The sequence below is a fragment of the Protopterus annectens genome, chromosome 12.part0 (genome assembly GCF_019279795.1).
Source record: "Protopterus annectens isolate FY-2018-M chromosome 12.part0, PAN1.0, whole genome shotgun sequence".
NCBI classification, from domain to species: domain Eukaryota; kingdom Metazoa; phylum Chordata; order Ceratodontiformes; family Protopteridae; genus Protopterus; species Protopterus annectens.
Genome location: NC_056746.1, coordinates 1,329,364,344 through 1,329,389,736, shown reverse-complemented (window position 1 = coordinate 1,329,389,736; position 25,393 = coordinate 1,329,364,344). Strand labels below are relative to the sequence as shown.

Genomic DNA, 25,393 nt, shown 5'->3' with positions numbered 1-25,393 from the left:
ACACTGTTATTGAATTCTTTGGGGTAAACAGTCAACAAAGATAAATCCAGGCTAACACCATCTCAGAAAATAATTTTCCTGGGTGCCAACTTGGACACAAACACCCAGATGGCCTATCTTACGCCAGAAAAACAGGGGCAACTAACTCAGTACTTCAAAATACTAGCAAATTGTACCAGGCTAACTGCAAGGAAAATCCTGCAGGCTCTGGGCTTCATGGCATCTTGCATTCTTCTAATCCCATGTGCAAAGTTGCATATGAGGAAACTTCAATGGTACCTAAAACCTATGGTCTCAACACAGCCACAGTTTGGAAACAATAATACCACTAATCCCATGTTTGCAAAGGAATTTCTATGGTGGGCCCAAGCATGCCAAACAAACACAGGTCTACCATTCTGCAAGCCTCAAGCAAATCAAGTCATCACAACAGACGCCTCAGACTACGCCTGGGGGGCACACATGACAGACAGGTACATTCAGGGCAAATGGTCCCAAAAGGAAAAGCACCTTCACATCAATCAAAAGGAAATGCTAGCAGTGATAAATGCAATTACAGCTTTCAAGGATCTCCTGCATCCAGGGCAATTATTGATAAGAACAGACAACACCACAGTAATATGGTACATAAACAAACAAGAAGGAACACATTCATACCCCCTGTGCAGGCTGGCCATGTCACTTTGGAACTTGGCTCTGGAATGGCAAATCGAACTTCAAGCACTGTACCTGCCAGGGTTGGAAAACACGCTGGCAGACAATCTAAGCAGAAATATGACAGACCCGCACAAATGGAAGTTGCATCCTCAAGTGTTTAGAAATATAATCCAAGCGTGGGGAAGGCCAGACATGGATCTCTTTGCCTCCCACAGGAATCGTCAATTGACAAAATTCTGCTCAAGGACATTCCATCCAAAGGCCTGGAGAGTGGACGCCCTTTCTTTCAGTTGGGCAGCATGGACAGTTTACGCCTTCCCACCTTTGCCTCTTCTGCCCACGGTGCTCTTGAAAGCAAGAGCAGACAGACCGAAGATGATACTGATTGCTCCAGACTGGCCAAGACAACACTGTTACCCACTCCTGAGGAGCCTAACACATTCTCCTCCCTGGACCCTACCTCTAATGCCTCTTCTACTGACTCAGCACAGCTACAAAACTCTTCACAGTCAGCTGAAAACACTCAATCTGGCTGCATGGAAAATTCCTTAACACCACAACAGACCCTACTCTCCAAGGAGGTGCAGGATGTCATTTTGGAGGCCAGAAGGCCATCTACTAGAAAGGCTTACTCCGCAAAATGGAAACGGTTTTGCGCTTGGAATGAGAAAAAAGGCCAGGATCCTAGAAAACTGAATTTGCCCCAGATATTACAGTATCTAGCTGAGCTGTTGAACAGTGGACTTTCATTTGCCTCCATCAAAATCCATGCCTCAGCCATTTCTGCAGAATACAACACTGATCCACCCTTATTCTCTCACCCACTCTTAAGACAGTTCCTCAGAGGGGCTAAGAATATAAGACCTCCAAGGAAACAACCAATACCAGCCTGGGATCTTAATTACATTCTAGAAAAATTAACTTTGCCTCCCTTTCAACCAGCTGCCTCAACAGATTTGCAATATTTGTCCTGGAAAACAGCTTTCCTTCTGGCCATTACCTCAGCTCATAGGGTTTCGGAACTACAACCCCTCATGGCTGTGCAGCCCTTTCTCATCTTCCATCAGGACAGGGTTTCCCTACGAACCAACCCGTCATTTATGGCTAAGGTAGTATCCAGGGTAGCTTTAAATCAGGCCATACACTTACCTACCTTTTACCCCAATCCTCAAAACAAAGGGGAAAGGCTGCTACATTCCTTAGACATCCATAGACAGCTACGTTACTATTTGGACAGAACAAAGCCTTTCAGGAAATCAGAACAACTCTTTGTGTCCTATGCTGTAGGAGCTCAAGGGAAGCCAATTTCCAAACAGACAATTTCAAAATGGATAGGCCACTGCATACGGTTTTGTTACTCCTTTCATGGTAAATTTGTACCTGCAGGCATCAGATCCCACTCCACAAGGGCCACAGCTACCTCTGCAGCCTTCCTCAGAGGAGTCCCTACCAAAGATATTTTGGAGGCAGCCACTTGGAGTTCTGTGCATACCTTCACTAAACACTACCACCTACCTTTATACTCCAAAACTAGAGCAGGCTTTGCCACTGCTGTGTTGCAGGGCATTCTGGCTCCTCCCAGTTCCATCTAGTGCCTACCACCCTGTGCATAGCTTTGGGATTCTACCCATCTGTTATGACTGCAGCTGTATGCACGATGAACATAGTACAGTTTTGTACCTACCATAAATGTAGATGTTCGAGTGCTAATACAGCTGCAGTCCAGGTTTCCCTCCCTCCTTCCCCTCTGGGTACAGACCTAGTGGCTAACTCCTCATCTTACAACTTGATTGGGTTATCCTTCTATGATGTATTTGCTTGCAACTACTGGTTTTTGATTATATTGCAATGCATGATTATATATATATATATATATATATATATATATATATATATATATATATATATATATATATATATATATATATATGTATATATATATATATTTTTTTATATATATATTGCCTTCCTTCTGGGGGCACCTGATATCTGGGGCAAGAAAGACTGAAGAAAATGGCGTCGGCTGTGTCTTATGTACCCCTGTCGCACTGACGTCAGGAAAGAAAGCGACAACAACCAACGCTGGACCTAGACTTTGGAATTCGGCCGACCGAGGACCCGCCTGACGGCAGGAGAACCCATCTGTTATGACTGCAGCTGTATTAGCACTCGAACATCTACATTTATGGTAGGTACAAAACTGTACTTTTTGGACTGTCAGCTGCAGACTTCCTTGTAAAGTGTGATGAGAGAGGTGTGCTGATTCATGGGATCTGTCAGGTTTTCTGCCTTCTTTCTCCAACTTGGCAAAGAGATTTAACAATCCCCCTACTACCTTTTTAAAAGACAAACTAAGCTGACCCACCAAGCTGCTGGTAAGCAAATGTTTAAAAAGCTTTGGCAGGGTGTTTACATAAACTATAGGCAATCCTCCAGAACCGGGAGTGTAAAATAAGCCTGTATGGTTGTTTACAAGACTTCCTCCCTCCCACCATGGCAAACTGTAAATTCATCAAGGTTACTTTTGGTAAAGGGAATGCCAGCCCCTCTTATTTTCCACAAGTGATCCCTTCTTACTTGCCAAACTTAACTCTTCTTTTCCCTCCTGTCATGGAGTATTGGCTGTCTTGGTGGGGGAGGGGGTTATAAGCTCTTCCTTTTAGAAGAAGGGTTTTGTTTAAAAATGCTTCTGATTCCATGTTCTATAAATGTTATCCCTTTTCATTTTGTCAACCCCTGTTTTCCATTTGTGTTTTCTGGTGACTTTAGATTTCAAAGATGCACATCATTACATTTCTAGAGCCACCTTCCAGAAGTTTCTACATATTGTCTCTGTCTGGATCACATTGTCAGTTTCTCTGCATTACCCTTTGGTCTCTGCATTACCCTTTGGTCTCTCCACTGTTATAAGGGCATTTACAAAGCATCTGACTCCTGTATAGCCTACTGTAGACTGCAAGGTCTTCACATCTTTCCTTATATAGGCAATGTGCCTTTCTTTGTAAAGTAATCTCTCATTTGGGTAAGGAATCTCCTATACCTAGGGGGATTCCAGGAGAATGTATACATTTCTTGCCCAACTGTTTTCCTGTTGTGTCATGAGGCACAGCTCTTTTCAGAACTTTTCTTCACAGGAAAAAGTAGATCACTATATAGATCTATTCCTGACTTTTTCAGACTAATGTCTCAGCTAGGGAATTCCTCAGGATTTAGGTCTTATTATCATGATACTGTTTCTTACACTCCACATAATAAAAATTAATTTCTACGCATAATCTGTATGTTTCCAGTGTCTGCATCCCCTGTCTTTCCAGTTTCCAGTGTATGGAGTTTGTGAATAGGGAGATTATTTTATTCTAAGACACCATTTTTTTTTTCAAAATCTGAATCTCCCATTCTCCCTCCCAGGTACACACAGTTGATCAGTACACTACAGATGCCACGGATTGTACAGCACAGTTGATCACTACACTACAGATGCCACGGATTGTACAGCACAGTTGATCACTACACCACATATGCCTAAGATTGTACAGCACAGTTGATCACTACACTACAGATGCCTCAGATTGTACAGCACAGTTGATCACTACACTACACTACAGATGCCTCAGATTGTACAGCACAGTTGATCACTACACTACAGATGCCTCAGATTGTACAGCACAGTTGATCACTACACTACAGATGCCTCTGATTGTACAGCACAGTTGATCACTACACCACATATGCCTAAGATTGTACAGCACAGTTGATCACTACACTACAGATGCCTCAGATTGTACAGCACAGTTGATCACTACACTACACTACAGATGCCTCAGATTGTACAGCACAGTTGATCACTACACTACAGATGCCTCTGATTGTACAGCACAGTTGATCACTACACTACAGATGCCTCAGATTGTACAGCACAGGTGATCACTACACTACAGATGCCTCAGATTGTACAGCACAGGTGATCACTACACTACAGATGCCTCAGATTGTACAGCACAGGTGATCACTACACTACAGATGCCTCAGATTGTACAGCACAGGTGATCACTACACTACAGATGCCTCAGATTGTACAGCACAGGTGATCACTACACTACAGATGCCTCTGATTGTACAGCACAGTTGATCACTACACTACAGATGCCTCAGATTGTACAGCACAGTTGATCACTACACTACAGATGCCTCTGATTGTACAGCACAGGTGATCACTACACTACAGATGCCTCTGATTGTACAGCACAGGTGATCACTACACTACAGATGCCTCAGATTGTACAGCACAGGTGATCACTACACTACAGATGCCTCAGATTGTACAGCACAGGTGATCACTACACTACAGATGCCTCAGATTGTACAGCACAGGTGATCACTACACTACAGATGCCTCAGATTTTGCTTGCCAAGCAGTGCAGAGTTAGTAGAACAGAAAAGACGGACCAAATCACGTAAAATGAAAGATGTTGGCAGTTGTAAGTATTCTTACCCCTCTCGTTCCTTTTTGGCCCCTGGGATCTTTGCAGCTGTTTGCAGACTACACCACAGTGATATGGTACACAAGCAAACAAGGGGAAGTAGTTCTTACCCTCTGTGTAGAGTAGCCTTGGTAGTCTGGGGTATAGCTTTTCAGCAGAAATTCGCCCTACAGGGATCTTACATTCTGCTAAAGCAAAACTGTGTGGCAGACAAGCTGAGCAGGACCAGAACAGACCATCACTAATGGACTTTGTATCGAGGGGTCTTCCAAGATGTGATCCTACTGTGGAGAACACCTCAAATGCATCTTTTTGCTTTCACTGTCAACTGTTAGTTGATGAAATTCTGCTTCAGGACCTCACCCTTAAAGACCTGGAAGACAGATGATTTTTCTTTCCCTTGGACAGGAATTTTCTTGTATACTTTTCAACCCTTTCTGATATTATCCAGAGTTATTCTAAAGATTCAGAAGGACTTTCCAAAGATCCTTGTGGTAACTCCTTTCTGTCTGAGGCAACAGTGATTCTTCTGATATGGCCAGGGGCAATTACCCCAAGCTCCTCACATATCTGATCTACTCACACAAGACCAGGGGTGCTTGACGCATCCCAACCATAGTAATCATGACTACTTGGGATAATAAAATCTTAATACCTTTTAGGCACCTATTTATATGAGGATGTGCAGCAGTTATTTAAAGAGGCAACAAATGTTGCTACTAGAAAGTCATTTATTAGTAGCAGGAAAAGGTTTACTAGTTAGCGCCAAGGAAAGAACCAGCACCCATTCAGGGCTAGTGTTTCTCTGGTTCTGCTTTGTTTGTGTGAGTTACTATCCTGTGGCCTTTTATTCCTCGGTCAAGGTTCATTTGTTGGCCATTTCTGAATGCCTGCACATGGAACACCCTTCTTTCAATGTAGTCTCATGTGAAAATGTTTTTGAAAGGGGATGTTGCATACAAAGCCTCCTAGAATATGGATGGCTCCTCCTTGGGATCTTAATTTGGTGATAGAATTTTCAAACACTTGCTCCATTTGAACCAGCTCGCCAGGCTGACTTGAGGTTCTTGAGATGAAAGGCCATTGAGCTTATTGCTCTGACCAACCACTCTAGCAGACCCTTTGGTGGCATTTTGCACAACCTTGACCATGACATTTCTAAAGAATATGGCATTGGAGGGGTGTACCATGAGTGCATCTCTCAAGGAACCTTTATGAATCCCTTCAACAGCATGCTGTACTTCCAGACAGACATTCTTGGTAAAGTACAGAAGTACATCATATGTGTTACATACTACAAGTCTGTTAAAGTTAACATGGTTGTTACAAACACTGAAACCCATGTGAAGGAGATTGAACTGTTGAATTATGAGGAACTGGTTTTTGGATGCAGCTGAGAAAGTCAAGTACAGCTTAAGAGTATCAGCCTCCAGAGCACACTACTTGGATGGGGTTATAGAATGCTGTCCATGTTGCTAGGGGTGGGGACCACAGTGTTCTCATGAGTAGTCAATGACATCTCTGAGGAAATCGGCCACAGGTGGCACCCTCAGAATAAATGCTCTGTAGGCTTTCAGACTCTGCTGTGTCTGTATTCCTCTGTGGTAAAGAAACAGCCTCAGAAGGCCAGATCCCTCTTTCTTCCACCAGTTTTAGTATTTATTTAAAATTAGGTTCCTCAGTCTTGGAAGGAAGAAAGGGAGAGCCTTCCTTTTCGTGATGCTCCAAAATGGAGTGTAGGAAGGCATGCCAGGTGGCAGGTCTTGACTGCTGTACACCTGGGCCTTTTTGAAATCTGTTAAGTTTGAGATCAAATGATCTGGTACCCTTTTTGATGGTTCCTTGATTTCAGCAGAGCAGCGGTTGTCTCCAAGGGGAATTGTGTTTAGCTGAGCATACTCATCGGGGGGGGGGGGGCATAGTGCTGTGGGAGGAGGTAATCAACAGACTCAGAATACCCTCTCTTGAGAGAGACACGGAGAGAGCTTTTGTCAGTGCTTGTGACTGCTGTCATAGTATACAGTGTTGCAGTATGTGAGGCTGGCATTAGGTACTGTTGGCTTTGGTAAGCTGGTTCTCCTTTTATGGTTGTTAGTCTTTGGAGTACCAGCACTGGATACCCCAGTGGTTGTTATCCTGATGTGAGACACTGACATTGTACCTGGACACCAGAGGTGTGTAAGGCTGATGCAAAGTATCAAAGGGTCGCTTGAACTAGTGTCAGACACACTTGAGATTGCTGACGAGGAAAGGCCTGGATGAAAGTTTTTTGAGCAGCGTGTATCAAAATTCTTAAGAGTGTTCAAGTACAAGAGATAAGCTAAGGGGGGGTGTTAATGTTTGAGCAAGCACGTTCATTTTAAATACATTGTATTTGTTATTGTAGTCCGTAATCTTGTCAGGAAAAAAAGGCATTGATATCCCTGATCAAGGTATGCCCCTCTGCTGGTTCCATGCAGAATGCCAAAAAGAATGCTCTTATGGGCCATTGTGTGGGTCTGGTGCCAGGGGTTGCTTAGCCTTAGGTCACACCGTCACCTGGCATGTAATTTAATAGTATCTATAAGTTGATCGTCTAACATCAATTCGTTTTTTTTTCCGAACAAATGTGTTTTCCTTTGTCTTTTCAGAATTCCGTATTGTAAGTAAGGCAGATGGTTGACGTTTGAAGTGATGCTGTTTTCCTTCTGGTTCCCATACTGTTTAAGACATGCCTAGAGTCTGTGAAGGGTGTTGCTTGTTTATGATTCAGTACAAATGAAAATTTTAAGATTAGGAGGGCTCATGAAGTACAGTATAAATGGATAATGATGCACTTTGTCTTCTGCAGAGAAGCCTCATGTAATCGCTGGGAGCAAGTTAAGAGTCACTTTCACATAAACTTCAAATGTCTGTGGTGTATGAATCCTTATGGGAAAGGGAGTTGTGGTTTAGAATTATCAAAATGGAGTAAGACAACCATGAAATGTTGATTGAGGCTAGGGCCTGGCACAAAATACATGCCTCAGGTGTCATTATGATCTCTGATGTAATGCTGTCGGTAGAGTAACTGTAGAATGCCTTATTTACCTCATTTCTGTGTTCTACTGTATGTTTTTTGTTGTTATCCATTGCAAGTGCTTTCATTTTTTTCTCTCAACATGATCTTAATTTAGTGACATTTTTAATTTATTTTTGGTATGTCAGATGAACAGTAATCAGCATGTTTACAGCCTGTAATTTCTTCTCAATTTTCTACAGCACGAGTCTGAAATCCTTCCATTCCCCAACTTAGAGAAAAACTTCAACCTTCCAGATGAGATATTTCAGAGTGTAAGAGAAGGTGAGCGAATCGGCACTGAACTCTAAAGGTACTGCGCCCCAGGGAGTTCTTTATGGTTGGGGATCTGAAACATAGTGAGGTTCGATAGAATGCCTAATGCCTGTTTTCCCTGGGATCCCAACTTGGGTTTTTTTTTACTGAAATGTATATTACAAAGGGTGGGAACTGAGGTCAACAACTGTAAGTGAGAAGATTCAGTACTGAAGCAAATGATCTGTCAGTGAAGTTTAATGCTGATTAATAAAATTTGTTTTCTTTTATTATTACCTGAAAAGTAGAACATTGTTTAAGATATTAGTGTGGAATTTGGACATTGTACCATCATCACACCTCAACATCACCAATTTCTATATTTAACTCATTGAATGTTTATTGCAACCCATGCTGGACTTAGCTGCCTAACCCGCTATGAGTATCTGTCTCTGACAGCTGTATGGACATCTTCATTTCATGCCTGGGATTGAGAGGGGAAACTTTGAATGGGCTGTCCAGGGACTCAGATCAGAGTAGACATGTTTATGGAGAACTTCCTAGCACCGGTATGTATGTTATACAAGTCCCACAGTCCTGAGTCGTTAACATTTTATGAAATTTTTATTGACATTGGGAGCCTAAGACAAAGGCGACATAGATTAACGAACTGGCCCTATACTTTCAGCGGAAGTACAAGTTTAAATACCAGCTCCAGCAAACTCCGATCTGAATTTTTAGAATGATCCAGCAGATTTCTGAATCATTTGAAGAATCCCACACTGCATCTTCCCTAAGCGTGCCTGTATTGTGAGTAAATCGAGGAAGTGCAGTTTCCCAACTGTGTGTTCCTCATTGTCTACCGTCACTTAACTCATCGTTGAAGGTTAGATGTGTGTATGTGCAGTATTTATAAGGTGGGGACCATTTTAAATGTACATTTTTTACCATATTAATGGTATTCGGTCATTAGTAGCCTGTTGTTTTTTTATGTTGCCTAATGGTATCCGTTGGCTGCAAGTTTCTGGACACGAGCACTAATGCTCTACCCCATCTGGTCATCTCCCTGCCTCTGTTTCTCCAGGAAAAGTAGGGACAGAAGATGAAGTGAAAGAAGAAATAAAGGAAGAATCTGAGACAACCACAGGATCAGAAGAAGGTATGTTGGTGTCAAAAACAAGTAGGTAAAAGATCACCAAGGTACAAGACAAAGAAGATGGTCATCTTTTTTTCAATTCCTGCACTTTTATTTTCTTAGCAGACTTGCAAATTAAAACTAGATGCTGGAGGAGGCTCCAGTCTGCTGTTGTACTTTTTAAATGTCTTCATTTCCACTTTTCATTCTTAATACAGCATGTCTACTTCTTGGCCAGTTTATCTGCATATCCCAAGTAAAAATCACAGCCCATCTCCTTTCAGGTGGCTCATGACACCTGAAGGATGTCATTCTTCATCCCACTGACCCAAGTCAGCACTTATGACATGTCAGTGTATCATATATAATAAGTTGCATTTTTTATACTTCTACAGTTCTGTAGACCCTTTTATCTCCTTTCTTTAAAATTGGTTATGCAAAAGTGGGTATTTTTGGGCCAGAGAGGTGGCAGTATTATGTGATAATACATGATTCTGCTGCTTTCCAGTATGACCCATTAGTGGACATATTCATTACTGTGGATTGTTAGACCCAACACTGCTGAGTTCCCGCAGTGTTTGCCGCTGAACATCAGAGGCTGTGTATCTCACATGGTCATATATCATCCAAAATCACTACTGACAGCCAGTGCTGTGCGTGCTTCATTTGGCACAACTGCTGTGGCATTGACTAATAAGAGAACTCCACATGTGAGAACACCTAATATAATGTCCTAGGATTTAATCACCCATAAACTAGTGTCATCTCAAAACGCATGCCTTTGCTACTAAAAGTCTAACCTGTCTCCATTCTGCTTTGAGCACACAGCTACTTTATATTGTTAGCTGTGCAGCAAGGAGCATTATACCTCCACATGTCCCTTAATGAAATGTCACAGCCAGCCTCATGAGCACTGCAAGTGTGTATCTTCTTGAAACTAAAATAATTTTCTTCCTTTTTCTGTCATTTCTCTTGTACAACAGCTTATGTTATGTTTGTTATATCAAATACTAATTTGGTTAAGAAATTTGTGGCAGCCTGTAGTAAGCTCCATATTATTTTTAATCTGTGGATGAGCTGATGTTTCCTTGTAATCTGCACTTCTTTGCATGTGTCCAAGCTTATTTTGAGTATTTATGTTGTCTGTGCATGTGTGTTTATGTATGTATGTATAAAGCATTTTGTATTGACTAAAAGTCTGAATCCTCTGCTGAAAAGGGGGGCACTGTTTAATGTTTGCCAGACTCCCCAATCCTTGTTTACCATTTTGTTGCAAATCTTCAGTGAAAAACCAGCTAAGGGGAGCTGATTGGTGATTACGTTAACTTCTAACTATGTATCTAAGCTTGAAACAGGAGAGACTTGGTTTAGCAGGGAAGTGCTGTATTGCACTTTTTAGGGAATAAATAGCACTGTTGCACATCATTTCATGGCATCGCTGCTGTTTAACATTTACACTAGACATTTGAGTTAGATATCCTGAACTGACTTTGAATTTCTCTGTCTTGTACTGCAAAGTACATTTGTACAGATAATTAAGCAGACAGGATTCTGTCACTAGGTTTGAGTCTCATCCCAGATGGGCATTTTATTAAAAATACTTTTTTACCAAGCGATTACAGCAATGTAGTATTTGTTTGTGGTAATTTAATTGGCTTGTGATTAACATTGTCTGAAACCAGAAATCTCAACCACCCTCCACCCCCCCAACACACACACACACACACACACACACACACACACACACACACACACACACACACACACACACACACACACACACACACACACACACACACACACACACACACACAAGCTGGCGTTAGTGAAGGAGTGAGAGACAGGATAACCTTTGGCGAATATTAGAGTGAATTTTCTCAGCTACAGGTTTCTAATTCTGTGTTTGTTTTCCTTTCTGGATGGAAAAGGCACGTGTGTGTATGTGTGTGTGTGTGTGTATATATATATATATATATGTTTTCTGTTTTTGTGTGGGGGGAGGGTCTGGCACCCCTCTTACCATCCAGTCTTCCTCATGCTGCACAACTGACCTGTTCTTTCCTTCTTGTTGTGGTCACTGGCTTTTATGGTTTGTCTTCTTCCGTACCTGAAGTTGAGGGTTGAGCTAGCACAAGTGGGATTGTTACTCTTAAGGAGTCTAGGATTTTTTTCTAACCCTAAATCCTACCCCAACATACCGGCATGTATACATCAGGCTGTGTAGAAATGAGTTGTAGCCTGAGCACATGGCACACCTGCTTGTTTGTCTTCCAACCCCCCATCCTGGCATTCATTCTAAGCTCTGTCCTGTGTGAGAACTCACTGAAGAAGAACCCAGCATGCTCTGTGTCCCCCCTAGGGCAGGCACACCTGTCCTTCTCGACTGCACCATCAAGTTCCAGAGATGTTAACCAAACTCCTTTCACCTGGGTTGTAGTCAGGGCCCTGTACACCATTGGCACCATTTGTTAATTATATTTGTTTATGTACAGTTCATGTATGTGGGCAAATGTACATATAAACTGGCATTTCCACATTCTCCTGATACATGCAGCCATATTATAGTGGTTGTGCATTTGACTTCTCAGGCAAAGTCTGAGGGTTTGAGTCCAACTTTGTTTTTTTTTTGTCCTTCAGTTAGTGCAGGGAATAAAGGCTATGACTTATCAGCTAGCATATTGGATTAATAATGAGTATTCGTGTGTCAAATGTGCATGGGTTAAATCTGCTTTACCCTGAATACCTTAGGTCTTGCATAATACCAGTTTTAATGTAGCCTCCAGACAGGCTTTGCAACACACCAATAGAAAAGTATAATGGTCATCCCTCTATACAAAGGCAGGCCCTCCACTGACCATGGTAACTACAGATCTATAGGCCTGACTAGTGTCCTATACAAAAGCCTTGGAACAAATTATCATGAAAATGATTTACTGTGATGAAGGAAATCTTCAGACACTAGATCCAACCCAGTCTGGTTTTGTCAAGGGCAGATCTTACTTACTCAGTTTGGTGGACTACATCAAGTAGGGCACCAAAGCAATGGACAAGACCAAAACAGTGCATATAACCCTTTTTTGACCTAGCCAAGACTTTGATATAGTGTGCCACTCTGGCATTGTAGACAAACTCACAGAATTAGATATAAACCCCTATGTCACCCATTGGATAGCTGGATGTCTCTCCGATGAGATCCAAGAAGTTAGTATAGGGAAATCCATCTTCAGATAGAGACCAGTCACTAGCAGAGTTCCTCAAGGCTCTCTGCTTTGTCCACTTTTTTTTGTCATATATGTCTCTCAAGTTAAGGTCAACATCAAGGGCTTGTGGCTGACCAAGTTTGCAGACAGTTACAAACTAGATGTAGAATTCTCCCAGGGCACTAATTCTCCAAGAAGGACTGATTCAGGCAAATAAATGGTGCCAGAGCCATGGGCTAAAACCCAATGCCAAGAAATGCATACTAGTATCCTTCCGGAAGTTCGCTACCCATTAAAACTATCTCATTGATTACACACCCCTAAGAGTAAACCCAGTAGTCAGGGATTTGGGGATGTATCTTGATAGTAACCTGGCCTCTGACCATTGCGTGTCTACAGTAGTAAGGAAATCATTCTACGTTGTGCAACTTATAAGCTAGGGTAAGACGTCTAGGTTTAAGGGAAGTCATTGTTCCACTGTATTCAGCCGAGATCAGACCAGTCATTTGAGTATAGTGCCCTCTTCAGTATGTACTTGACTAGACACATGCAACAACTGGAATGTCCACAGAGGTTCCTGTCAAAAAGGATACAAGGTGCAAACAACATGTCCTTCACAGATTGCCTCAAAGCCCTATCCCTGTACTCTGTCTTTTATAGACTGAAGGACACAGCATACAAGGTATGATTGGATTCCACTCTGGTGGACCTTCTGCATATTGGTAAAGCAAACGGCATCAGAATTACCCTATCAAGGGACTTAAAACCTTGCTTGTGACATAAATAGGATATGCTGGAGGGACAGGTATGTGCCTGAGAGAATCCCCCTTGTCTAGAGTAGGCTTCCCATCCATGTGGAGTAGAGCCCCTCCCTAATCCATTTTAAGAGTAACTTGGGCCCCAATCTGGCAGCTATGTCCCTATTGGATAGATGCAGCCTGTAAATGCTTGACCATACATGCCCAAGCTTACATATAATCTAAACCTTGTGAGATACAGTTGGGACACATGGCTGGACTTAGAAAGGCCCTTGTGGCCATTACCGTGGTATACACCTGTGCACCTATAAGCTGATTCCTGTAGTCCAGCCTCCACTAACATACTGTGTGATTCTGAGCAAATCACTTAACCAGGCTGTCCTCCGGACCATTTGGGAAATGAGGCTTTGTTCTTCGATGGTCTCCTAGACTGCACACGTCGTTCAACTTAATATGTACAAAGATACCAGTAGAAAATGTTTGCAAGTTTTCCATCTAGTCCATGCATAGCTGATGATCTCATACTGTTAATCCAAGCTGATTTTCATAGTGTTTCACTGTTGCGGTCATTACACTTGGGTTATCCGCCGGCAGGCTACCCGCAGTCTGCCCGAGTTCCAAAGTCTTGGTCCGGCATCGGTTGCTGTCGGCTCTTCCCTGACGTCAGTGCGCCAGGGGTATAAAAGATGCAACCAACGCCATTTTCTTCAGTCTTTCTTGTCACGCGGTGCCCAAAGCAAAAGCAGTTTGCAAGTGCCGGTCGGCCGACTCCTGAGATTTTCGAAATTGAGTTTCAGAACTGAAGTCTACAATAAAGCTAAGTACCCCGTTGGGGAAACTTTTTCTTGCTGCAGACCGATATCAGTAAAAGTTAATAATTGTATTTCTTGTGGGAAGCAAATACCTCATAAGGACTTTCACTCTTACTGTATTCCTTGCCTAGGCCCTGACCACGACGTTACTAGTTGTCGGTTTTGTGCTTGATTCAGCAAACGCACTATTAAATGTTGGTTTGATTTTGCTTTACATTATTTTGGCTGAAGGTTTAATTACATAATGCCGTCGGAACAACCGACGACCGGAATTTGTAAAAAACGCAAAGACAAAGAAAAGGACAGGCATCCGAGGTCCAAAACCAATGACAAAGCTTCTTCTAGGCCAGTCGCCGGTTCGCTGGTTCTCAGTGAGGCGCTTTCACAGCCCCTGACACCCGCTACCTCAGAGCCACAGGCCCTATCCGACAGCCACGTGGAGACACTGAGGCCTGTGGAAACTCAAGGTATTGGGCCTACGGAAACTATTCCCTGAGATGGGTCCAGAGCCGCTGAGCAGACATCGGCTTCTGAGGTTGTTTTCAGACCTTCACAGCTTACAATTAAGCCCACTACAGCAGCTAAGGCAAAGTTAAAAACACCATTAAAGACAAGGAAACAAGTACAGCATTCTCCAGAACAGTCATCCATGCCAAAGAAACGGATGCTTAAAATGGCCCAAGGAAACAAGTACAGCATTCTACTGAACAGTCATCCATGCCAAAGAAACAGATGCTTAAAATGGCCGAAGACCTAATTACTTTAATCAGGGGGTTCCCATCCCCCACCTGACAAAAGGCCTAGGCAAGACACTGACTATGATTCCTCTGACCAGGTTTCTATTTCCTCTGATTCCTCTTCTGATCAGGGATACTCTCTCCCTCCCTGTGAGGATTCTGATGCAGAAGAGTCTATACCTTCAGCCTCTCCGCCTGAGGATTATTCTTTTGGGGAAACCCTGCACACCATGAGGGAGCATTTCCATTGGGAGAGCCAGGAATATTCAAAATCCAAGAAAAGGCTCAGAGACTTTCTTTTATTGCCCCAGCACAGGCCCCTGGCTATGTCCCCTGTGCTTGATATTGTTGATGATGTTTTCTCTGAATCCAGTCTGACTCGTGATTCTTTACCCCCTGCACCAGTCAAGCCAGACAGGTACTACAGGGTTCCTGACTCTCATAAATTTATTTACAAAAACCCTGCTGCAGATCCAGAAACAATTTCTCAGGGTCCTAAAGGGTTTAAGGCTTCCATTGCTAAAAATCCTGTCCCCTTGGATAGAGATTCCAGAGCTCTGGACAGATGGGTGAAAAAAGTTTACACTTATGCTACTTTAGCTGTAAGGGCTTTAAATTGCCAGTTTCACATGCTTAAATATCAACAGTATCTCATGTCATTGTTAAAGCAGAAAATGGTTTCAATTTCAGAAAGTCCTGACAGTAAGGAAATGCAGGATTTATTGCATGCAGCTGAACAAGTGGGAAAGCATACTTTACAATGTGGTTTTGATTCATTAGAGGCTTCTTGTAGAGCCGCAGTTACAGGCTCTGTTATTCGAAGGCATGCTTGGTTGAAAGAACAAAGTTTACCTGACCATGTTAAAGTTAAATTATTGGATGCTCCATTACAGCATGATACTTTGTTTGGTGCTAAGGCAGAAGAGGTGTTAAAGAAAATGGAGGATAAAGCAAAATCTATGCAGACAGTAAAGGATTTCTTGCAGGTTCAACCACCCAGGTTTAGCAGAAACTGGCCTTCAAAACATTGGTCCTTTCCGGTGTCAGACAGGCCACAAAGAGGGAGATACAGATGCCCAAGAGGCAGATCTCAGCCCCAAGGCTCCTACAGACCTAAACAATGGGATGCTTCAGCCCCCAAAGGAGTGAGAAGACAAATCACAACCGTATAGGAAACAGTCCCAATGACTTCCCTCTACAGATGCCAAGCACTTACCGTTTGGCAGCACCCCGAGTGGGAAAGCTAGCACTTTTCTCAAAAAATTGGCACATAATCACCCAGGACAAATGGGTACTGAATATTGTTTCTCAAGGTTACAGGTTCCACTTTCACACGCTTCCAAAATCAACAGGTATGCCAGACCTGCCACAGAACCAATGGGCAGAGGCGCAAAAACAAATTGCTGCTCTCATGGACATGGGAGCTATTCAAAGAGTACCACAGCAAGAACAGGGGCAAGGATTTTACTCAAGACTTTTCTTAGTATACAGAAAGGGCAAAGCCTGGAGACCAATACTGGACCTGTCAATCCTAAATACTTTCCTGGATGTTCCAAAATTCAAAATGTTAACACTACAGCAGCTTCTACCCATGCTGGGCAAGAAGGCTTTGCTAGTTACATTGGGCCTCAAGGAGGCATACCTGCATGTCCCAATCAGACAAACTTGCAGAAGATACCTCAGATTCATAACAGGTTCAATGCATTACCAAGTCTCTGCACTGCCCTTTGGCTTATCTACTGCGCCCAGGGTCGTCACAAAATGCCTGGCACCAGTAATTGCATTTTGCAGACAAAAAGGAATTCAAATATGTACCTACTTGGACGACTGCCTTATTCAAGCAGAGAGCAAGGACATTCTACTAAAGCATCTGGTGTTTGTAAAAAGATTACTAATTTGCCTAGGGTACACAGTAAACTAAAAGAAATCAAAACTAGTGCCCTCTCAAGAGATAATATTCCTGGGTGCAAGCTTAAATACAACTGCCCAGATGGCTTATCTCACGCCAGACAAACAAAGGCAACTGACTCAATATTTTCAACTGATGGCAACGGAGACCCAGCTCCTTGCAAGAAAAATTCTGCAGGCCCTGGGCTTCATGGCGTCCTGCATTCTACTAATTCCATATGCAAGACTGCATATGAGGAAACTACAATGGTATCTAAAAAGTGTTTGGACTCAACATTGTCACAGCCTGGAGACAATCATAACTTTAATTCCTTGCCTAGAACAGGAGTTTCGATGGTGGTCCCAGGCCTGTCACCACAACAAGGGACAGCCTTTCACCTTACCCACAGCCAGGCAGACAATAACAATGGATGCATCGGATTATGCCTGGGGGGCACATATGGCAGGGAAATGTATTCAGGGCACGTGGCCCAAGGAACAAATGCATCTTCACATCAATCAGAAAGAGATGCTAGCAGTACAGAATGCCCTGCCAGCTTTCAAGGACCTACTACATCCAGGACAACTACTAATAAAGACGGACAATACCACAGTTATGTGGTACATAAACAAGCAAGGGGGCACACATTCCTACCCTGTATGCAGGCAAGCCATGACCTTGTAGAACACAGCACTAACCTATCAGGTACATCTGCAGGCACAATTCCTGCCAGGAGCAAAAAATACACTGGCAGACGAACTAAGCAGAAATCTCATGGACCCTCACGAATGGAAAGTAAATCCACAGGTGTTCAGCATGATAACAAGGAAATGGGGACGCCCAGACATAGATCTTTTTGCCTCCCCTCACAATTGTCAACTACAGAAATTCTGCACAAGAACTTATCACTCTCAAGCATGGAAAGTGGATGCTCTATCATTCAGCTGGAAAGCTCTGACAGTCTATGCCTTCCCTCCAATGCCTCTTCTTACCAAAGTGCTCCTAAAAGTCAGACAAGAAAGGCCAAAAATGATCCTGATTGCCCCAGACTGGCCACGCCAGCACTGGTACCCAATCCTAAAGAGCTTGTCTCAGGGCCCAGCTTGGCCTTTACCTCAAATTCCTCATCTTCTGACTCAACAAAACAATTAGATTCTGCACAGTCAACTCAGAACCTTAAATCTGGCAGCATGGCAGATAATGTAGCTATTCAGACTGCACCTCTCTCTAAAGCTGTTATGGATGTCATTGTAGAAGCCAGGAGGCCCAGCACTAGGAAATCTTATGCAGAAAAATGGAAGAGATTCTGTGCTTGGAACCAGTTACAAGGGCTCGACCCACTTGTTCCAAATATACCTCAGATTTTACAATACCTAACTGAGATGCTGGACAAAGGCCTATCTTTCTCATCAATTAAAATCCATGCCTCTGTCATTTCAGCTCATTACAATACGGAACCTCCTATTTTTTCACATCCTCTACTAAGACAGTACCTCAGAGGGGCAAAAAACATAAAACCCCAGAGGAGAGCACCAGTACCAACTTGGGATCTCAATTTTGTTTTAGAAAAACTCACACTGCCTCCTTTTGAACCAGCCAGCACAGCTGATATAAAATTATTATCATGGAAAACTGCTCTGCTCCTAGCAATAACTTCAGCAAGAAGAGTATCAGAGTTACAGGCATTAATGGCTGTGGAACCTTTCATCATTTTTCACCAGGACAGGGTTTCTCTCAGTACAAACCCAACATTCATGCCAAAAGTAGTTTCCAATGTGGCCCTGAACCAAACCATTCATTTACCAACTTTCTACCCAAATCCCCAGAATAAAGGGGAGAGACTTCTGCGCACATTGGATATACACAGACAACTACGATTCTACTTGGACAAAACAAAAGCTTTCTGAAAAACTGAGCAACTGTTTGTAGCCTATGCTGCAGGATCACAAGGAAAACCTATCACAAAGCAGACAATTTCAAAATGGATAGGACACTGCATCTGCTTCTGTTATGCACAACATGGCAAACCAGTGCCTAAGGTCATTAGGCCACATTCTACCAGAGCAACAGCCACTTCAGCAGCCTTTCTCAGAGGAGTACCAACCAAAGACATTTTAGAAGCTGCAACCTGGAGCTCAGTGCACACTTTCACCAAGCACTACCACTTGCCTCTCTACTCGAAATCCAGAGCAGGCTTTGCCACTGCAGTCCTGCAAGGCCTGGTAGCCTCTCCAAATCCAATCTAGACCCAGCCGCCCAACCTCAGCTTTGGGATTCAACCCAAGTGTAATGACTGCAACAGTGAAACACGATGAACACAGTACAGTTGTGTACCTACCATAAATGTAGATGTTCGAGTGTATTCACTGTTGCAGTCCATTTTACCCACCCACCATCCCCCTTTACTTTGCTGGGACTTCTGTACTTCTTAACTCTATACAACCTTTGTGGTGTACTTGCTTGTAGATGAAGGAAATTTTTATATTAGTACATGCATGCTTTTTGATATCATTTTATTTTTCCAGCCTTCCTATCTGGGGGCACCTGACATCTGGGGCAAGAAAAACTGAAGAAAATGGCGTCTGTTGCATCTTTTATACCCCTGGCACACTGACGTCAGGGAAGAGGTGACAGCAACCGACACCGGACCAAGACTTTGGAACTCTGGCCGACTGCGGGTAGCCTGCCGGCGGATAACCCAAGTGTAATGACTACAACAGTGAATACACTCGAACATCTACATTTATGGTAGGTACACAACTGTACTTTCCTCACTCCGAGTCCTCTTAACAGCTTACAGTGCATTAACCGCTCAGGTACTGCACTCCACGTTTTTCTGATCCTCTTCTAACTAGCCACCACCATTTCTTTCAATCCGTCTCTCTATCCTTCTTCAGCTCCACCTCTTTCAGTTGTCCTGAAACAACTTGTAATGCACCTTATCTCATCAGCTGTTTCTCTTCATTCTGCTGTTATGCATTGCCCTGCTTTCTAAGTTTCTCCTCCCACTGCACTTAGCCCCACCCATATATATCATGCTTTCTAAGTTTCTCCTCCCACTGCACTTAGTCCCACCCATATATATCGTGCTTTCTAAGTTTCTCCTCCCACTGCACTTAGTCCCACCCATGCAGATCGTTCCACAGTGACAACTGTGCATGTCATGCTTTCTGCCACCCTGGTTTCCCTTTACCTGTGTGGCATACAGGACTCTACACAGTCCATTAGAAGTTGCCTTACTAGTGCCCTGTCCAATGAAAGGATGACTTCATAATTTTTGAAATCCGCTTCTCATGCTGTGTACTACAGAATCTCATCAGTCTTTGTCATCTCCCTTTTGCATTGCACAGAATGTTTTCAGTTTAGGTCAGATTATCATCCCTAATCCCTTCCTTCCTGTGTCCTGCTTAAGGTTATCCACCCAAGACTATATGTTTTCTTCAGGTTAGCCTTTCTCCTTTATGCAGACTTAACGCTCTTTTTAAAATTAAATCTCAGCTGCTATCTGCCAGCCCTCAGTGTCAGCCTCTTTAGCTGTTTGTGGAGGCCTCCAGCCACCACCCTAGGTCCATGATGTATTGTCAGGATATGAGATGGTTTTACTGTCCAAACTCGGTGATATCTGGCAGAAATTTACTAACCAACCCAAGCCTGACCCTGTGGCAGTCCTACTTATTAACATTTCATTCTTCTGACAGTCCTCCTGTAATAACTACAAACTGTTTCCAGTTTTCTCCACTATTTTTGTTGCCACCCACATGTCCTTTACTTTTTCGTCATTTAAGATGTTACCACAATGCTGTTTACTTTTTGTTTGCTAGAGTCCTGTGAGACAGAGCATCAGAAAGAAGCCGTATGGATGTCTGGGTGCCTTACATGTGCATGGTTTCTCTTGTTTATATCGTTGGTCACCAAATCACAGCACTGCATTAGGGTGGACTGAAAAGACCTCTGCTGTGGGAACCCAAGCTTTATACCACTGATCAGAAAAACAGCATTCATGAACTGGCCCAACTTGGTATTGAAAATATCTCCATGCACTTTGTAGTGGAAGTAAGCCTTGGTGAAAATATGATCATCTGATAACTCCTTCACAGATCACTTTTATGCAGACAAACCACTGTCACTGACCTGTACCTGTGGGCACCACAGGGGTAACTATGGAGAAAATACAAAGTTCTGTATGTGGTTTAGTGGGGATTATTGCTGGATCACTATAACACCCTTGTGCCAAGCATCGCCTATCATGCCCTGCTTCCTTCCTTGTTCCTGTCAGGTCCTCCTTAAACTGTTGTTCCCCCTTGTGCTGATTTTGATGTATTAAGTAATGATGCTGCATTTTTCCACCCCTGTTCCTGGATTTCAATTTAAAGGGTTTTTTTTAGTATAGCTGACTTATAGCTATAAGTGTTCATGGTAATTGTCATAGTTACTGCGGTATTCAGTCTGATGGGATCTGGTTCATTCTCTCAACCAATAGGATTGAAACCTTCCCAGGGATCAGCTTCTCCCTATTGCCCATAATCCATTCCCTAATGCCATCTTCTTTTAGATCACGCTCACAAGATAAAATGTTCCTAAGTTCTTTTTTGTGGTGTTTTTATAAATTTAAAGTTGACCTTTGACTTTGTATTGCTTGTTTTTGATTGGCCGTCAGAACTGACTTGATTTGAATTTTACAGCTTTCTCGAGATCTTTACTTTTCATTCCTTTTTCCTTCCTTGGAAAGTAGCTTTTGCACCAAGTTTTACCTTCTTTGCAGAGTTTGTTCATCTGTTTATTTCACTTTTTTGTACTTGTAAACACTTCATTTTGCTTTTGTGGTTCCAGTTCAGGTTACTTTGCTTTCCCTTTGCTTGCTAGCTTGTTGGTGTTCTAGGAAGGGATACGTCTTCTGACTTTAAGAAGGTGCCTCCCCAGTACCAGCATTTGAAGTATGTGGTTTGCTCAGATGCCGATCACCTTAAACTGTGATATATATGCCAGATTTGATAAGAGGACTTTTACCAACATAAAGAACAAATGTATTCTTGAAAGTATTATTATCTGTGGAAGATGTCCAGGAGCCTCCTACCTTGGCTAGGTTAGAAAAGTCGTACGACTAAGGATAATCCTAGCAAAAGGAAGGCGTATTCCCTTTTTTTATGAAATTCCTTTCACTTCATTAAGTCATCAAATTGAGGATAGAGAGTCTTCTGTTAAGCCAGAAAATGCACACTTTCTGTTCAGGTGGTGGGAAACGTACCCTCCAGTGTTTCTGTATCAGATTCAGTTAGGAGATGGAGTATGTTTTTCCTCTCAGAGGTGGATTTGTCCAGGTCATCCTTTTCCAAGTCTCATTCTGTCAAGTCTGTGTGTTTCATTTATTTCCAAAATCCATTTTTGTGGATATTGAGTACCTGAATCTCCTGAGGACCATGCTTCAAGCACAGATGGAGCTGGAAGTCATCTTGTCTTCGTATCCCCATTCTTTGCCAGACAGGAGCAGTGTCACTACCCCACCCTCTCTTTGCTAGGCTCTTTATTGGATCCAGATGTTCTTCATGTTTCACTGTTGCAGTCATCACACTTGGGTTATCTGCCTGTAGGTAGCCCTCAGTCGGCCCGAATACCAGAGTCTTGGGATTTCTGCGTCAGATGCTGTCGCCTCTTCCATGACGTCAGGGGTATAAAACATGCAGCTGACGCCATTATATCAGCTTTTCTTGCCGCGCGGAAGCCCGAAGCAGAAGCAGTTCACAAGTGCCGGTCGGCCTCTACCTGAAATTTTCATCATTCGAGTTTCAAACCTGAAGTCTTCTAAAGCTAAGTACCCCGTTGGGGATCCTTTTTTCTTGCTCTAACCAATGTCAGAAAAAGTTAACAATTGTCTTGCCTTTGGAAAGCAAATACCTCACAGAGATTTTCATTCTTACTGCGTCACCTGTTTAGGCCCAGACCACGACGTTCCTCACTGTCAGTTTTGTGCCTTGTTCAACGCCCGAACTATTTGTCCTCGGGCTATCTTTGTCACTAAATTCTTTCTCTCTCGTTCTCCGTATTCCAAAATAGCTTCGATAAGCCATCCGACTACTGATCTTCCAAAAAACGTAAGGATAAAGAGACAGACCGCATAGGTCCTAAACTGCCGACGATGCTTCCATTAAGCTAGTCGCCAGTTCGCCTGTACTCAGTGAGGTGCTTTTGCAGCCCCTGATAGCCGCTTCTACAGATTCACAGGCCTCTACTGAGACCCATTCGGAGTCCGGTATGCCGCGAGATGCTTCTTCGACTATGGAACCTGCGGATGTCTCTACCTTGGATGGGTCTGGAGCCGCTGTGCAGGCACCGGCTTCTGAGGGTGTATTCAGACCTTCCAATATTCGTATTAAACCGACTACTTCGTTTCTGACTAAAACTACCAAATTTCTCAGGCCCAGGGTTTGCACTACGTCTAGGAAACCGACGACCAAAGCTCTTTCTTAAGCTCCCATGCCACATAAACAAATGCTTAGAATGGCTGAAGACCTTATTACTTTAATTAGGGGAAGCTAGCCATCCCCCTTTAAAAGACAAAGAATTGATTTTCCTTCTGATTCTACAGACCATGAGTCTGATGACTCTGACCCCTCTGATTACCAAGACATGCCCTCATCTACCTATGAGGATTCAGATGCAGAGGATTCCATTCCCTCTGCCTCCCCCCAGAAGAATTTTCTTTCTGTGAAACCTTGCATATACCCTAAGAGAGCATTTCTGCTGGGAATGCCAGGACTACCCACAGTCCAAAAAGAGAATCAGGGAATTTTTAGATTTGCCTCAGCACAGGCCTCTAGCTATACCCCCTCTTCTGGGTATTGTAGATGATGTCTTCGTGGAATCCAGTCTTACCCCTGATACTTTATCACCAGCTCCTAGAAAGCCTGACCAGTACTACAGAGTACCAGACTCTCACAAGTTTCTATTTAAAAATCTCACTGCCGATCCAGAGACCATTTGCCACGACCTAAAGGTATAAAGGCTACTACAGCCAAAAACCCTACCCCTTCTGACAGGGATTCTAGGGTTTTAGACAGATGGGGTAAGAAGGTATATATACCTCTGCAACTCTTGCCATCAGGGCTTTAAATTGCCAGTTTCACATGTTGAAGTACCAGCAGCATATTATAGAACTAATTAAACAAAAAATGTTGTTGATTCCTGATTGTGCATAAAATAAAGATTTACAAGAGTTAATGCATTCTGCAAACCAAGTTGGTAAACATACTTTGCAGTGTGGTTTTGATGCCTTAGAAGCATCTTGCAGGGCTGCTGTCACTGGGTCTGTTCTGAGAAGGCATGCTTGGCTGAAGGAACAAATTTTGCCAGACAATGTCAAAGCAAAATTACTAGATGCTCTATTAAACCAGGAATGTTTGTTTGGCACAAAAGCAGAATACGTTCTTAAAAAGATGGAGGAAAAAGCTAAATCTATGCAAAATGTTAAAGATTTCTTACAGGTACCGCCACCTAGATTCGGTAGGCATTGACCTTCAAAAACTGGTCCTTTCCAGTCCCTCCCAGACCTTCTCAGTCCAAACCCAGGGGCAACATACCACAAAGACTACAGTCGCAGGGTATGCACAGATCTAAACAATGGAGTGCTCCCACCTCAAAAACAGGGAGTGGTAAGCCGCCCCCTTATGGAAAAAGTTCACAATGACTTGTCCTTCGTCCTGCCTAGGAGGAAAACTCGCCCTACATGTAAAAAAACTGGGAGTATATTACCCAGGACTGATGGGTCTTAAACATTGTATCCCGGGGATACAGATTATTCTTCCACTCACTGCCAACCCCAACCAGGTTGCCAGACCTTCCTCCAAACCAGTGGGCAGAGGCCCGAAAGCAAGTACTTTCTTTTCTCAGTATCAGGGCTATTCAACCTGTTCCAACAGAGCAAAAGGGGACAGGGTTTCTACTCCAGATTGTTCCTGGTACCCAGAAAAGAGAACTCTTGGCGCCCTGTCCTGGATCTGTCAGTTCTCAACACCTTCCTGGTGGTACCAAAATTCAGAATGCTTACACTCCAGCAGCTGCTTCCTATGCTAGCCAAGGACTCCTGGCTGGTCACCCTAGACTTAAAAAAAGCTTATCTGCACATCCCCATAAGGGATTCTTGCAGGAAATATCTACGTTTCAGGGCAGGCTCTATGCACTATCAGTTCTCTGCACTTCCCTTTGGCTTATCTACTGCACCCAGGGTATTCACAAAGTGCCTGGCTCCAGCCATTGCATACTGCAGGGAGAGAAATATTAAGATTTACCCATACTTGGGCAATTGCCTGATTCAGGCGGACGGTCAGGAATTGCTACTTCAGCACCTGATGTTTGTAAAGAGACTCCTAACCTCTCTGGGGTATACCATCAACGAAAATAAATCATATCTGGTACGCAGCCAAAAGATTGTATTCCTGG

The 25,393-nt window shown here is 43.2% G+C and overlaps 1 protein-coding gene across 2 annotated transcripts in view; it reads left to right on the top strand.

The window, feature by feature from the left end:
- The window catches only part of LOC122817174 (MRG domain binding protein), a 189,176-nt gene that overhangs the window by 87,974 nt on the left and 75,809 nt on the right, over positions 1-25,393 (top strand). The window contains exons 3-4 of one of the 2 annotated variants that reach the window (XM_044090380.1): positions 8,379-8,460; positions 9,515-9,589. In XM_044090380.1, the coding sequence (XP_043946315.1) occupies positions 8,379-8,460; positions 9,515-9,589 (157 nt within the window). The remainder of the gene's footprint in view (positions 1-8,378; positions 8,461-9,514; positions 9,590-25,393) is intronic. The other variant, XM_044090381.1, reaches the window with a different exon arrangement.